General features: G+C 45.8%; 1 protein-coding gene across 1 annotated transcript; it reads left to right on the top strand.

Annotated features, from left to right (window-relative positions):
• The first annotated feature begins 6,247 nt into the window (after nucleotides 1-6,247).
• Nucleotides 6,248-15,225, top strand: LOC135680335 (cytokinin dehydrogenase 5-like). The gene is made up of 3 exons (XM_065194215.1): nucleotides 6,248-6,406; nucleotides 8,613-9,470; nucleotides 15,217-15,225. The coding sequence occupies exons 1-3, from the start codon at nucleotides 6,248-6,250 to the stop codon at nucleotides 15,223-15,225; spliced, it is 1,026 nt and encodes a 341-aa protein (XP_065050287.1).
• Nucleotides 15,226-15,845: the final 620 nt, after the last annotated feature.

The following is a 15,845-nucleotide window of genomic DNA, read 5'->3' as shown; positions in this document are numbered from 1 at the left end:
TTAGTGGATTATTCCTCAACTTTCTTTTATTATTACCTAATCTTTAAGTAATAGCCAAAATATTATGAATATTTTCTTCTTTAATCATAATACTTTTTAAATATACATACTAATCATCTTATCTAAATTAAGAAAAAAATTAATTAATAATGAAATACATGAGGACTCTCCATTTCAAATATTTTGAACTTTATAACTTTGTTAGTCAAAAGGATGTGATTTAGAATTACTCGAATGTAATTATATTAAGATATAGCTAGCTCTTTCATTAATGTATTAGCTAATAAATTGTTAGTAAATTTAAATCAATCTTTAAATATTCTAGGTTGCTAGTTATGTACTATAGTGAAGTCTTAATATTTTTAATAATTATCATAAAACTAAGTTTATTAGATCTTTCCTGATCTTTTATCTCAAGCATTTATCCCACACAAATTTTAATTATTAAGTCTATAATCTTTCAACAAATAAAGTCAGTATATAACATATAGTGTAAATTGCAAATGATCAAGTTACTTAAAATAATTTAATCTAAAAATACAAGGATATAAAAAGGATAAAATATAATAAAAGAAGTAGCACTATAATAATAAAGGTAATACAATATTAATACTTTGTGTTTTCAAAAAATAATGAACTATTGATATCTTTATTTTATCTTTGGATAAAATATTGATATATATAGTATTCACTCAAGATTTTATAATTATAGAGGACAAATATCATTCTTGTAGAATAATATTGTTAACTTTAGATATATAATCCTAAACTCAAGGAGATTCTCCTTTATAATTATTAATATCTTGTGTCATTATAAATATTATTTTTTAAAATTATTTAAGACTAATTTTTTAAAATAATTTTATAGATTTATTAGTTTATGCCACTTTGGTAACTGCAAAACCAATATAATAATATAAAATATATTTTAAATATCCTAAAAATATATATGTATTATAATTTACTCTTTATAATCTTATCATCCTAGGCTACTTTATAGCTACAAGTTAGATAAACTTAAAGATATAAGTTACAAATAATATTTAATAAATATTTTTTTAATTTAATTATATAAAAAGTATTCAATAAAAATAACCATAAAAATTATTCAATTTAAACTTTAATCAAAATAATAAGAAACTCACATAATGATAATAATCATAATAAAATGAAATCCATACTTTTATGTGAAAATGAATATTATTTTATAATTTTTTATCCTTTCAAGTGAAAACAAATATGATTTAATAACAATGTTCTTTTATGCTTATGTATTTAATAACAATGTTATTTTTCTAAACAATAATTGAAAACTTAAATATCACAAGCAATTAAATTCGAAAAACCAAATGTCAACCCAATTAAATTTGATGAATAATCATTCATGTTGAATAGGAAAGCTAAAATATCTATAATTTATTTTCCTCACAATTCTAATTAAAATTATATATCATATTCTATTATGATATTTTTTAATTCAATAAAAAAACTCAATTTGAGCCATATCTCAATACCCAAATTGTATAGCGCATAGCTCAAGATCCAAATTGGGCCTAACATCTAGCCCACTAAATCCAATCAATCAAAATTGAGTATGGACTCGTCAAAATAGGATTCAGTCTAAATTAGGGTTGATCGACGTCAAAATTTGGGTTTGATCAAAATTAAAGTTGGTCGAAAATCTAAAGGCCCAAATAAAAAAGAACCCAAAAATGATCAAAAAGTCAAAATTTGGTAAAAATAAGAACATTTAGTGAAAACTAATTTTGATTAAATTTTGGATAAATTTGAAATACCATGATTACTATGGTCGCACATTCCTCACCATTGGCCAATCTATAATGTTAACCAACTCTACTGGATGACACAATCTATCGATTATTATTGTTGCATGACCGACACACTATAGTGAGCACAACCGATGGCTCACTTCATCATACCAATAACCTAGCGACTTTCCTCCATCATTGATCTCCACCATCATCACTAATGTCCATGCAACACCATCTACCATACCCCACATGGTCCAATCAACTGATGCCTAATTGCGTTGCATACCATAGTAATGAGCTGATCTCGACCATCACCTATACCCTAACAATCATTGACGATACTACCTGTGGTGCCACATCATGACGTTCGACATTACACCATCACCTATGGCCTACAATTCTTAATCCGGTTATCATCATGACACCTCTAACGATCACCACTCATAACAAGGTTGTCGCACCCTTGCCACTAACCATGGGAGAGTCAACAACCACAGTAAACCATTGCCCTCTATAATGTTATTGTTGATAGTAAACTATCCATGATAGCTTACCAATTCAAACTAAATAACACCCTCCACCTATTGTTCCATATATAGATTTCATGCACATCGGTGAGTAAACCTGCATCGCTCACAAGTAATGAAGGCAAAGGTAAAGAACAATAATATGATAGAATCATCTTTTCACATGTGAGGGTGATAACAAGAACATAAATATATCTCGTACAAAAATAGATCTAGCACTTTTATGATTTAAGTTAATTTTATTTCAAAAACATAGTTCTAATACTGGTTGTAAGCATAAAAATAATATTATACATAATAACTAAATACCAAGATTGAAATTAAATAAAATAAATTAAAGATTATGTTTTTAGGTATCATGATCAATAGAAAATACCTTTATCTGATTTGGTGACACATTGTAGTTTGGTGACACACTGGTTGCAGCACCGATTTGTAAGAAAAAAATTAGACTTTTCTTCTCCTCTATTTTAATTTTTAGTAGGACCATAATTATAATTACTAATGAAATATAAACTAATTGGAAGATGAAAGGAGAGATCCATCTAAGAGAGAGTAAAGGATCTAAGTAAGATAATTAGGAGAGTCCTCTCATTAAGGTTATCACCTAATATATTTTAACATAAGTAGACTTTCATTTTATTAACCAATAATCTCAATCAAAATTCAATTAAAATTATATAGGGCTACATAATCTAATAAGCTTTCATTATTGTTCGACGAGTGGGTCTTGTGGTCAAATTCTCTTTTATCTTTGCACTGGAGGGTCAATCTTCATCCAATCCAATGAAACATTTGTAATCATTATTAGAAAATTTGTTTAAAAATGATAAACATCAATAAATCTTACATCAAGAATGGTAAAAAAACAATCATCTTGTAACACCTTGAAATGCTTAAAATAATTAATAAATAGTTTTTATATAAAGACACCAAACCAAACTCGAACCCATACAAAACGAGTTGGTTCCACAAATCGGTTCTTCATCGGATCATTATTTATTTACCGGCTGATCGATTTGGATGACTTTGTTCTAACCATAATCGAATGGTCAATGGTGCAAAGTTATTCAAAATATGCAACACATTTGTTTCCGAGTAGATCTTTATGTTGCCCAATAACCTAAACTGCGGGCTGCAACTATATACTTATGCGGACATCAGTCGTCTTCCCAGTGAACGGGTCAAGTAATCATCTCTTAAACTTCTGTTCGGTGTCACTCGATTCAACCATGTTTCGATTTCTAATCAAAACATGGTTCCACAATTTCTAATCGAACTACAACCCGCAGCGGATGGTTTCGATTTCGATTTCACCCTTAGAACCGGAACGAGTGGTCTTAGAATCAAAATCCAACTAAGAATTAGATTCACCAAAGATCAGTTTTTCCAAAGGAATCTGATTCCTTGGCATCTAATGTGGCTTTGAAGCTTTTCTCCCCCACCGTCAAATCTCATGAGAACCTATTCCAATATCTTTTGGATGCTTTACTTGCACCCAATACGCATTTGGTTGGATCCAGATTGAAGGACATGAAACGGACCAACTCCAGTATCTTTAGCTCCTTTTGATCTAAAGAGTTTAGTCTTTGTGACGTTTGATATCTCTATGTATGTTGATATCTCTATGCATGTGGTGTATGTCGATCGTGTTACATTATATTTCAAACGTTGACTTCAATTCCTGATGGGACTTTGGCCGCTTCTTTGATGCGTGTTACACTATCTAAGTGCGGTGTTCTAATGTTCAATATACTATTATTACACAGGTGTCGTGTTCTGCTCTAAAAGCCATGGATACGACGACGCGGTCTGATCGATCGAACGTGACGACCACGTCCATGTGGGTGGGGTCCTCCCATTGGGGTGGATCACGTGGAACCGGGCCATCTCTCGGTCCCCGGCGGGTATCGATGCCGAGAGTACCACTTACGATTTTGTCTGTAGCTCCGCTAACGTCGGCATGCGTTAACCAATTCGAGGTTTTCATGGGCGAACCGCGGCGGCCAAACCGACCCGATATTTGTACCTCTTTCTGCCTATTATCTTTTAAACTTAACCAAGCAATATTATATTTAGTGTTGCGAGAAAAGAAGTCCACATACTTACTATTTGCATGGTTTCTACCTGGACGACAGATACGACAGATGAGGAAGGACAACCACAAGAATGCGATAGATATTTGCATGGTTGTCACGATCTTGATGAATTTACTAGTCCATTAATTGCTGAAGCCTGAATCAATCAATGATCTAAAACGATGAAATTTAACTTTTCAATCATTCTTTCATTTTCGAAGTGAGATTATACATGTCACAGTAGTAGTTTATTACATGTTTATTATTAAACGTAGAATAAAAGAGCATGTTATAACGGGAAGCTAAAAGTCAATAATACCGAAGGGGGTTTCGAAGACTAATAAGGCGTATGACACATTAGTTTTAAATTCCATTCTAAGGAGGTTCTGATAAGTGTATTAAATAATAAGATCATTTCATCGTAGCGTATTTTAATTCAATTTTTTTATTAATTATATATTTAAGAAAAATAGTAAAAAATAATATTCTAACATGGTATGAGTAAGGAATAACTCAGTAGATCTTGTTATAAATTTGTTTAAATTAAAAAGAAAAAAAAAATTCTTTTCAAAAGATTTATTTGAATAGATGATTTTTTTTGTAGTTATTTTGGTAGTTATTTTTGTGTCTTTTAAGAAAAATATCTATAAATAGGTATTTGAGGGTAAATAATGAATACATCTTTTTCATACTCTTCTTCTTTATTCTTTAAGTGATTGAATTAGATATTTTCTAATTTTTTTTTAAAGATTATTTATTGTTTGCTCAATACATATCTTCTAAAGGCTTGTTATATCCACTAAAACTATTTACATCAAATCTATAGTAATCTTATTGAGAAGATGGTGCAAATATCATTTTTAGAAAAGTGTTTATTATTTCCTAAATATATTTCCTATAGTATTCTTCATCTTGTGTTTATTGTTTGTTTTTATAGTGTTTTTATCATCTTCTTTGTCATATTTTTTTAACAATCTAAAAATGATATTTTGTGAGTTTATACAAATTCACTATGGAGGCTACAAATACCATCAAATTATTGAATCAAGATTTTGTTCGTTTAGATCATTTTGATGGAATGAATTTTACCCATTGGCAAGACAAGATGAAGTTCATGTTGATTGCTTCGAAGATCTTCTATGTGTTTGATCTAAATCTTCAACCAATTCTTGATCTTCAACTGATGAAGTCAAGGTTGAACAAAAGAAGAGAAATGAAGATGAAGTCATGTGTAGAGGACACATTCTCAATGCTCTTTCGGAATGGCTTTATTATTTTTATACAGTGGAACCATCTGCAAAAGCAATTTGGAATGCTTTAGAATTCAAGATATCATGCCGAGGAAGAAGGTACAAAGAAATTTTTAATTTTTAAATATTTTGATTACAAGTTTGTGGATGATAAGCCAATCTTGGCACAAGTGCATGAGTTGCAGGTCAATGTTAATCAATTGAAGGCTGAAAAAATTGAACTTCCTGAACTTTTTCAAGTAGGGGCTGTAATAGTCAAGTTGCCTTCATCTTGGAAAGGATATAAGAAGAAGATTTTGCATGACTCCAAAAATATCACTTTAGAGCAAATTCAAAAACATCTTCGAATCGAGGAGGAATCGAGGATGAGAGATAATAGTGAGAACTCTTTTGGTAACATAAAAGCAAATGTTGTGAATCAGCCTAAGAATTCCAACAAAGGTAAATAAAATAAGGAGAATTATTTTGGCCCCAAAAGGGATCAAAGAAAATTTAAAAAGCCAAAGAGTAGAGGCTATTTTGTTTGTGGAAAACCTGGTCATTTTGCTAGGGATTACATATTTAAAAAGGGTCAGAAACCAGAAGTCAACTCCGTTGAGGGAGATGATAATATAATCGCTATGTTGAGCGGAGTGAATGCTATATTTGGCAAGGTTTCTGGTTGGTGGTATGATACTTGTGCTACCATCCATGCTTGCTATGATAAAACACTCTTTAAGACTTACAAAGAAGTCACAAAAAGGCAAGAGATTCAAATGGGAAATGAAGTTCGTTCTAAGGTAATTAGCAAGAGAAATGGGTAAGAAAGTCACTTTTACTAATGTTCTTCGTGTACCAGATATGAGTAGAAATTTAGTGAGTGAGAATCTCTTTGGTAAACCTAGAATTAAATCTGTATTTGAATCTGGGAAGTTAATTATATCCCGTAATGAAATTTTTGTTGGAAAAGACTATTCTGCTGAGGGAATGGTCAAATTATCTATTGTTGACAATGATTCTAAATTTAATAAAGATGTTGCTTCTATTTATATTGTTGATTCTTATTCATTATGGCATGATAGATTAGCATATATTGGAACTAGCACCATTAGAAGAATGGTTAAGTGTGGTTTAATAAATTATGATGATCTTAATAAATGTGAAATTTGTGTTAAATCAAAGATCATGAAGAAACACTTCAAAAGTGTTGAAAGATATACTAATTTGTTAGATTTAATACATTATGATATATGTGAATTAAATGACATATTAATAAGAGGAGGTAATAGATATATTATTACTTTTATAGATAATATGTCTAGATTCGTATATGTGTACTTATTGAAACATAAAAATGATGTTTTTAATGCTTTTAAGGCATATAAAGCAGAAGTTGAAAATCAATTAGGGAAGATAATTAAAGTTGTAAGAAGTGATAAAGGAGAATAATACTTTCCTAATGAATTTAACTTGTTTTGTAAACAACATGGTATAATTCATGAATGTTTAGCACCTAGAACACCTGAGCAAAATGGATTAGCAGAAAGAAAGAATAGAACTTATCTAGAGATGATTAATGCTATGTTGTTGCATGCTAAATTATCTTATAATTTGTGGGGAGAAGCTTTATTGGTTGTGATATGACAAAAAATGGCAGACCCCACCTCATGCGTAGCCAACACGCTGCCTTGCAGCCTCGGCCACTCGGCCTCATGCGCAGCCAACACGCTGCCTTGCAGCCTCGGCCACTCGGCCTCATGCGCAGCCAACACGCTGCCTCGCTGCCTCGGCCACTCGGCCTTGCGCGCAGCCAGCTAGCAGCCTCGCTGCCTCGGCCACTCGGCCTCACGCGCAGCTAGCACGCTGCCTTACTGCCTTGCTGCCTCGCTGCCTCTCCTCGGCCTCGTCCGCAGCCAGCAAGCAGCCTCGCTGCCTCGGCCACTCGGCCTCGTGCGCAGCCAGCAAGCACTACGCTGCCTCGGCCACTCGGCCTCACGCGCAGCTAGCACGCTGCCTTGCTGCCTTGCTGCCTCGCTGCCTCGGCTCCTCGGCCTCACGCGCAGCCAGCTAGCAGCCTCGCTGCCTCGGCCACTCGGCCTCACGCGCAGCTAGCACGCTGCCTTACTGCCTTGCTGCCTCGGCTCCTCGGCCTCGTCCGCAGCCAGCAAGCAGCCTCGCTGCCTTGGCCACTCGGCCTCGTGCGCAGCCAGCAAGCACTACGCTGCCTCGGCCACTCGGCCTCACGCGCAGCTAGCACGCTGCCTTACTGCCTTGCTGCCTCGCTGCCTCGGCTCCTCGGCCTCACGCGCAGCCAGCTAGCAGCCTCGCTGCCTTGGCCTCACGCGCAACGTCCCCCGCTCCCGGCAACGTCCCCCGCACGTGGACAAGCGCGGCGCCCCAGGGGGAGCAATGAGGGTGACGGTCTGCGTCCGGGCGTCAGCCTCACTGAGCCCACGACCCCCTCAGTTGACCCAGCACAGCCGGACGCGATAGAAGCAGGTAACGGTTGAAGCTCGCCCATACCCTGCGATCCCCCGGTCTCCCACGCAGCCCCAGTGGCAATGTCAGACGCCAACATCAAACCTCCTCTATAAATACCCCTGAGTCCTAAGCAAAGGGGGAAACTCACTCAGACACAAAACACTCAGAGGCTCTTCTTTTGCCTCATCCACAATCCCCTCCACATCTTTCTCTAACTTGATCGTCAGAGGGGTCGGGCCGAGCTCCCGGCCCGACCTGTGTGCAGGTGCGAGACGGTGTCGCCTCTTCCCGAAGCTGCGGCGGAGCTGCCTCCCGACCCGAGCCGCCGATCCGAACCACCGAGCTCGGCCGCCGGGAGACCTCGAGGAGCGCCCCCACGGAGATCACCGCCTTCCGGACCCGAACCAAGCCGCGACGGCCCCGAGGCCCCGGCTAAAAAAGTTACTTACCGTAACATAATGGCGCTAGAAGGAGGGCCCCGGAAACGATGGTACATTAGCTTTCTCCTTAGTCACTCCACTGCAGCCGACCTGCACCAGCAGCAGCGACTTCTGGGGCCGGTCTCGGCTCCTCGGCCACGTGCGCGGCTCGGCCCCGCGCGCCTCGCCTGCCTCGGCCCCACGCGCGCGGCCAGCCCGCGCGTCCCGGCTCTTCGGCCCCCACGCGCGCGGCTCGGCCCCCGCGCGCCTCCGCCCGCGTCGGCCCCTCGGTCCCACGCGCGCGGCCCGCTGGTTGCCGGTCTCCGCAAGGGGACACGGCCACTCGGTCAAGGGCCAGACGCTCTCGCCGGACGGCGTCGTGGTCCAGATGAGTCGCGGCCGGATCGCGCCCCGCTCGGAGCCGACGTGCTCGCCGTCCACGGGCGAGCACTATGTCGACGCCTCGGGGGGTGATCTCCAGGTCGATGTGTTGAACTGGACGCTAGCCAACGACGGCCTCGCGCCCAAGTCGTGGACCGACTACCTCTACTTGTCGGTCGGCAGCACTCTCTCCAACGCCGGCGTAAGCGGGCAAGCCTTTCACCACGGACCTCAGATCAGCAATGTCCACGAGCTCGATATGGTCACAGGCAAGGGCGAGCTGATAACATGCTCAGAGGAGCAGAACTCAGAGCTGTTCCATGGAGTTCTCGGTGGTCAGGGACAGTTTGGGATCATCATCAGAGCCCGGATTGCACTGGAGACAGCTCCTCACGGGGTGAGATGGATCCGAGTACTGTACTCCGACTTCGCGGCCTTCACCAGAGACCAGGAGCTCCTCGTCTCGCTCCACAGCGTCCACCGGAGCGAAAGGTTCGACTACATCCAAGGCTTCGTCATCATTGATGAAGGCCTCATCAACAACTGGAGGTCGTCCTTCTTCTCCCCCAAGAACCCTGTTAAGGTAAGCTCTGTTCACTCCAACACGCTGCTGCCTCGCTGCCTCGGCTCCTCGGCCTCACGCGCAGCCAGCAAGCAGCCAACACGCTGCACACTGCCTCGGCCACTCGGCCTCATGCGCAGCAAGCAGCCTCGCTGCCTCGGCCACTCGGCCTCATACGCAGCAAGCTGCCTCGCTGCCTCGGTCACTCGGCCTCATGCGCAGCCAGCAAGCAGCCTCGCTGCCTCGGCCACTCGGCCTCATGCGCAGCAAGTAGCACGCTGCCTAGCAGCCTCGCTGCCTCGGCTCCTCGGCCTCATGCGCAGCAAGCAGCGCGCTGCCTCGGCCCCTCAGCCCCATGTGCAGCCAACACGCTGCCTCGGCCACTCGGCCTCATGCGCAGCAAGCAGCCCACTACCTCGGTCGCAGCCTGCCTGCACCGAGCACCTCGGCAACTCTCTGTCGAAATCCCACCTCAGCGCGGCCTGCCCGCCTGAGCGGTGTCCCTCGGTCGCAGCCTGCCTGCACCGAGCACCTCGGCCAATCACTACCGAGATCTACCTCGGCGCGGCCTGTCCGCCTCTATCGTGTACCTCGGCTGCATGGTGCCCGAGTCCACGTCCTCGCGTCCTGCCCGCCTGCGTCGTGCTACTCGGCCGCATGGCCCTTGCGACCACGCCTGCGCGGTCTGCCCGTCAGCGTCGTGCTCCTCGGTAGCGTAATGCCCGAGACCACACCTGCGCCGCCAGCCGCCTGCGTCGTGCTCCTCGGCTCCATGTTCCCGAGACAGACTAGTGTCGCCAGTACGCCCGCGTCGTGCCCCTCGGCTCCATAAACCCCGAGACACGTCTGCGCGGCCAGCCTGCCCGCGCCGAGCTCCACGGCCCTATCCACCTGGTTCACGCCCCTCGATCGCGGCTTGCCTGCGCCGAACGCCTCGGCTCCATGCTTGCCGAGCCCACCACCTCGGTCGCAGCCTGCCTGCACCGAGCACCTCGGCAACTCTCTGCCGAAATCCCACCTCAGCGCGGCCTGTTCGCCTGAGCGGTGTCCCTCGGTCGCAGCCTGCCTGCACCGAGCACCTCGGCCAATCTCTGCCGAGACCCACCTCGGCACGGCCCGACCGCCTGTCGTGTTCCTCGGCCGCGTGGTGCCCGAGGCCGCGTCCTAGCGTCCTGCCCGCCTGATCGTGCTACTCGGTCGCATGACCCTCGCGACCACGCCTGCGCGGTCACCCCGCCTGCGTCGTGCTCCTTGGCTCCATGTTCCCGAGACAGACCAGTGCCGCCAGTACGCCCGCGTCGTGCCCCTCGGCTCCATAAACCCCGAGACACGTCTGCGTGGCCAGCCTGCCCGTGCCGAACTCCACGGCCCTATCCACCTGGTCCACGCCCCTCGACCGCGGCTTGCCTGCGCCGAACGCCTCGGCTCCATGCTTGCCGAGCCCACCACCTCGGTCGCAGCCTGCCTGCACCGAGCACCTCGACAACTCTCTGCCGAAATCCCACCTCAGCGCGGCCTGCCCCCCTGAGCGGTGTACCTCGGTCGCAGCCTGCCTGCACCGAGCACCTCGGCAACTCTCTGCTGAAACCCCACCTCAGCGCGGCCTGCCCGCCTGAGCGATGTCCCTCGGTCGCAGCCTGCCTGCACCGAGCACCTCGGCCAATCACTGCCGAGAACTACCTCGGCGCGGCCTGTCCGCCTCTATCGTGTACCTCGGCTGCATGGTGCCCGAGTCCACGTCCTCACGTCCTGCCCGCCTGCGTCGTGCTACTCGGTCGCATGGCCCTTGCGACCACGCCTGCGCGGTCTGCCCGCCTGCGTCGTGCTCCTCGGTCGCGTAATGCCCGAGACCACACCTGCGCCGCCAGCCGCCTGCGTCGTGCTCCTTGGTTCCATGTTCCCGAGACAGACCAGTGCCGCCAGTACGCCCGCGTCGTGCCCCTCGGCTCCATAAACCCCGAGACACGTCTGCACGGCCAGCCTGCCCGCGCCGAACTCCTCGGCCATATCCACTACCTTGCCCACCTGGGTTACATCCCTCGGCCGCAGCCTGCCTGCGGCGAGTGCCTCGGCTCCATGCTTGCTGAGGCCACCACCTCGGTCGCATAATGCCCGAGGCCGCCACCTCGGTCGCATAATGCCCGAGGCCTCCTCAGTCGCTTAATGCTCGAGGACACCCCCTTTGGCTCCGTACCACCCGAGACCACACCTGCGCGGTCACCCCGCCTGCGTTGTGCTCCTCGGCCCTCGGCTCTACGCCATCCCGAGACCACACCAGCGCGGCCAACCCGCCTGCGTCGTGCTCCTCGGCTCTTCGGCTTTACGCCATCCCGAGACCACACCAGCGCGGCCAACCCGCCTGCGTCATGCTCCTCGGCTCTTCGGCTCTACGCCATCCCGAGACCACACCTGCGCGGTCACCCCGCCTGCGTTGTGCTCCTCGGCCCTCGGCTCTACGCCATCCCGAGACCACACCAGCGCGGCCAACCCGCCTGCGTCGTGCTCCTCGGCTCTTCGGCTTTACGCCAACCCGAGAACACACCAGCGCGGTCACCCCGCCTGCGTCGTGTTCCTCGACTCTTCGGCTCTACGCCATCCCGAGACCACACCTGCGCGGTCACCCTGCCTGCGTTGTGCTCCTCGGCCCTCGGCTCTACGCCATCCCGAGACCACACCAGCGCGGCCAACCCGCCTGCGTCGTGCTCCTCGGCTCTTCGGCTTTACGCCATCCCGAGACCACACCAGCGCGGCCAACCCGCCTGCGTTGTGCTCCTCGGCCCTCGGCTCTACGCCATCCCGAGACCACACCAGCGCGGCCAACCCGCCTGCGTCGTGCTCCTCGGCTCTTCGGCTTTACGCCATCCCGAGACCACACCAGCGCGGCCAACCCGCCTGCGTCGTGCTCCTTGGCCCTCGGCTCTACGCCATCCCGGGACCACACCTACGCGGTCACCCCGCCTACGCTGTGCTCCTCAGCCCTCATCGGCTCCATCGGCCCCGAGTCCAACCCTGCTCGGCTTCCTGACTGAGTTGCGCACCTCGGCCCCATGTTGCACGAGACACGTCCGCGCGGCTAGCCCGCCTACGTCATACGCCTCGGATATGCATGACCAGCCCACCTGAAGTAAAAAGCCATGCATCGGACCCCTTGCATGCAAGAACCGACGCATAGCTCCTTTCGGGGGGGGCATATGATATGACAAAAAATGGCAGACCCCACCTCATGCGCAGCCAACACGCTGCCTTGCAGCCTCGGCCACTCGGCCTCATGCGCAGCCAACACGCTGCCTCGCTGCCTCGGCCACTCGGCCTTGCGCGCAGCCAGCTAGCAGCCTCGCTGCCTCGGCCACTCGGCCTCACGCGCAGCTAGCACGCTGCCTTACTGCCTTGCTGCCTCACTGCCTCGGCTCCTCGGCCTCGTCCGCAGCCAGCAAGCAGCCTCGCTGCCTCGGCCACTCGGCCTCGTGCGCAGCCAGCAAGCACTACGCTGCCTCGGCCACTCGGCCTCACGCGCAGCTAGCACGCTGCCTTACTGCCTCGCTGCCTCGCTGCCTCGGCTCCTCGGCCTCATGCGCAGCCAGCTAGCAGCCTCGCTGCCTCGGCCACTCGACCTCACGTGCAGCTAGCACGCTGCCTTACTGCCTTGCTGCCTCGGCTCCTCGGCCTCGTCCGCAGCCAGCAAGCAGCCTCGCTGCCTCGGCCACTCGGCCTCGTGCGCAGCCAGCAAGCACTACGCTGCCTCGGCCACTCGGCCTCACGCGCAGCTAGCACGCTGCCTTACTGCCTTGCTGCCTCGCTGCCTCGGCTCCTCGGCCTCACGCGCAGCCAGCTAGCAGCCTCGCTGCCTCGGCCTCACGCGCAACGTCCCCCGCTCCCGGCAACGTCCCCCGCACGTGGACAAGCGCGGCGCCCCAGGGGGAGCAATGAGGGTGACGGTCTGCGTCCGAGCGTCAGCCTCACTGAGCCCACAGCCCCCTCAGTTGACCCAGCACAGCCGGACGCGACAGAAGCAGGTAACGGTTGAAGCTCGCCCATACCCTGCGATCCCCCGGTCTCCCACGCAACCCCTAGTGGCAATGTCAGACGCCAACATCAAACCTCCTCTATAAATACCCCTGAGTCCTAAGCAAAGGGGGAAACTCACTCAGACACAAAACACTCAGAGGCTCTTCTTTTGCCTCATCCACAATCCCCTCCACATCTTTCTCTAATTTGATCGTCGGAGGGGTCGGGCCGAGCTCCCGGCCCGACCTGTGTGCAGGTGCGAGACGGTGTCGCCTCTTCCCGAAGCTGCGGCGGAGCTGCCTCCCGACCCGAGCCGCCGATCCGAACCACCGAGCTCGGCCGCCGGGAGACCTCGAGGAGCGCCCCCACGGAGATCACCGCCTTCCGGACCCGAACCAAGCCGCGACGGCCCCGAGGCCCCGGCTAAAAAAGTTACTTACCGTAATAGGTTGCATGTCATATTTTTAAAAGAATAAGATCTCTTGTTATTTTAAAGTGTGGGGGTGTCTTGCATATTGTAAGAATAATGATCCTCAAAGGATAAAGTTGGGACTTAGAGGAATCAAATATGCATTTATAGGCTATACCTTAAATAGCAAAGCTTATAGATTTCTTAATTTGAAGTCTAATATCATAGAATCTCGAGATGTTGAGTTCTTTGAACATTTAATAACTTTAAGTAATAATGTTCATCCTTCAACTAGTGAAGAGTCACTAGTGGAGACATCTCAAAAGGTTGATGAGCAACCTAATATTCTTTTGATTGGACATCAATCAAGTTCACAAGAGGTTGGAGAGCAATCTCATAAATTAAGGAGAAGCACTCGTGTAGAAAAACAAAAACAATTCCTCTTATTTTACAAGTGAAAGATGATCCATTCACCAAACCTCTTACAAGAGAAGTTGTAAGATCAACATCAAAATGGATGAGGCTAAAACTCCTTGAATAAAAGATCCACCAATGATAGCAACCTTACTCAACATTATGAAATAAGTAATGAAGAATTCACAGGGTAAGAACAAGTCATTGACATGTGGAGTGATTCAGCACTTTGAAATATTTCACGAGTCCCATCTAAAGATGTTAAAGTACTGATTGTCACCGAATGAGGGTTGAGTTAATTATACTCTTAATGAAGTTTAGTCAAATTAGGATAAATATCTCAAAGAGTGACAAAGATACTATAAGAACTTCACCTATATGAACTTAGAAGTGGTGCCGCTACGATTGAGAGTTGGAGTTTTCTATCATAAAAGTTCATGAACTTGGATGAGCCCAAGGCCATATTAGGGCTAAGTGAGATTTTATGAGGAATACAAGGATGTTGTATTTATGTGTGTGGTATCACTGGTGTTGTCATTAGAAATAACATATTCAAAACTTTTATGCTATTTGGGATTTCGACTTCAATTTGTGATGCTTACACTAAGGTAATATTCAAATTGAAAGATATATTATTTTATTCATAAATACTATTTAATCATTTGGAGAAAATTTTAAATTTGAACAAATGGTGGATTGTTATAAATTATTCAAATTAAAAAGAAAAAAATTCTTTCCAAAAGATTTATTTGAAAAGGTGATTTCTTTTGTAGTTATTTTTTAAAGATCGTGTCTTTTGAGAAAAATATCTATAAATAGATATTTGAGGGTAAATAATGAATATATCTCTTTCATACTCTTCTTCTTTACTCTCCAAGTGATTGAAGTAGATATTCTCTAATTTATCTTTGTAGATTCTTTATTGTTTGCTCAATACAGATCTTCTAAAGACTTGTCATATCTACTAAAACTATTTGCATCAAACCCATAGCAATTTTATTGAGAAGATGGTGCAAATATCATTTTTAGAAAAGTGTTTATACACGTTTCAAGCCTAAATATATTTTCTATAGTATTTTTGATATTGTATTTATTATTTATTTCCATAGTGTTTTTATCATCTTCTTTGTGGTATTTTTTCCAACCGATCTAACGGGATAATTATTATGATCCAATGCCTATGAGAAATTATGCATATTATTTTGAAACACCATATGATTAGGTGAGAAATTAATAATAATATACCCATCGAATTCTAAGTCAATCATAATACTATCATACTTTAGATGTATGATTAAGTCGAGATATTACTTCTTTTTTTTTTCGTCAAAGAGCTGTTGTCGATTGCGATTTAATATTCATATATATATATATATTTATAAAGCAGAAAAAAAAACCACAATAATGTCAGATACGTACGTGTCACGTTGCCGTCGTGATATAAAATCTCAGTTCACTCTCGTGAGTACAGAGTCCACGTGTGTCAGCGGCACATGAGATGTCAACGACACCAATAAAACTGATTTATATAATTATTTAGTCCCCATTTGTCTTTAAAAATCACAATA

The sequence above is a fragment of the Musa acuminata genome, chromosome BXJ1-8 (assembly GCF_036884655.1).
Source record: "Musa acuminata AAA Group cultivar baxijiao chromosome BXJ1-8, Cavendish_Baxijiao_AAA, whole genome shotgun sequence".
Lineage (NCBI taxonomy): Eukaryota > Viridiplantae > Streptophyta > Magnoliopsida > Zingiberales > Musaceae > Musa > Musa acuminata.
Note: the sequence above shows the minus strand (reverse complement) of the source record. Positions and strands in the feature narration are given on the sequence as shown.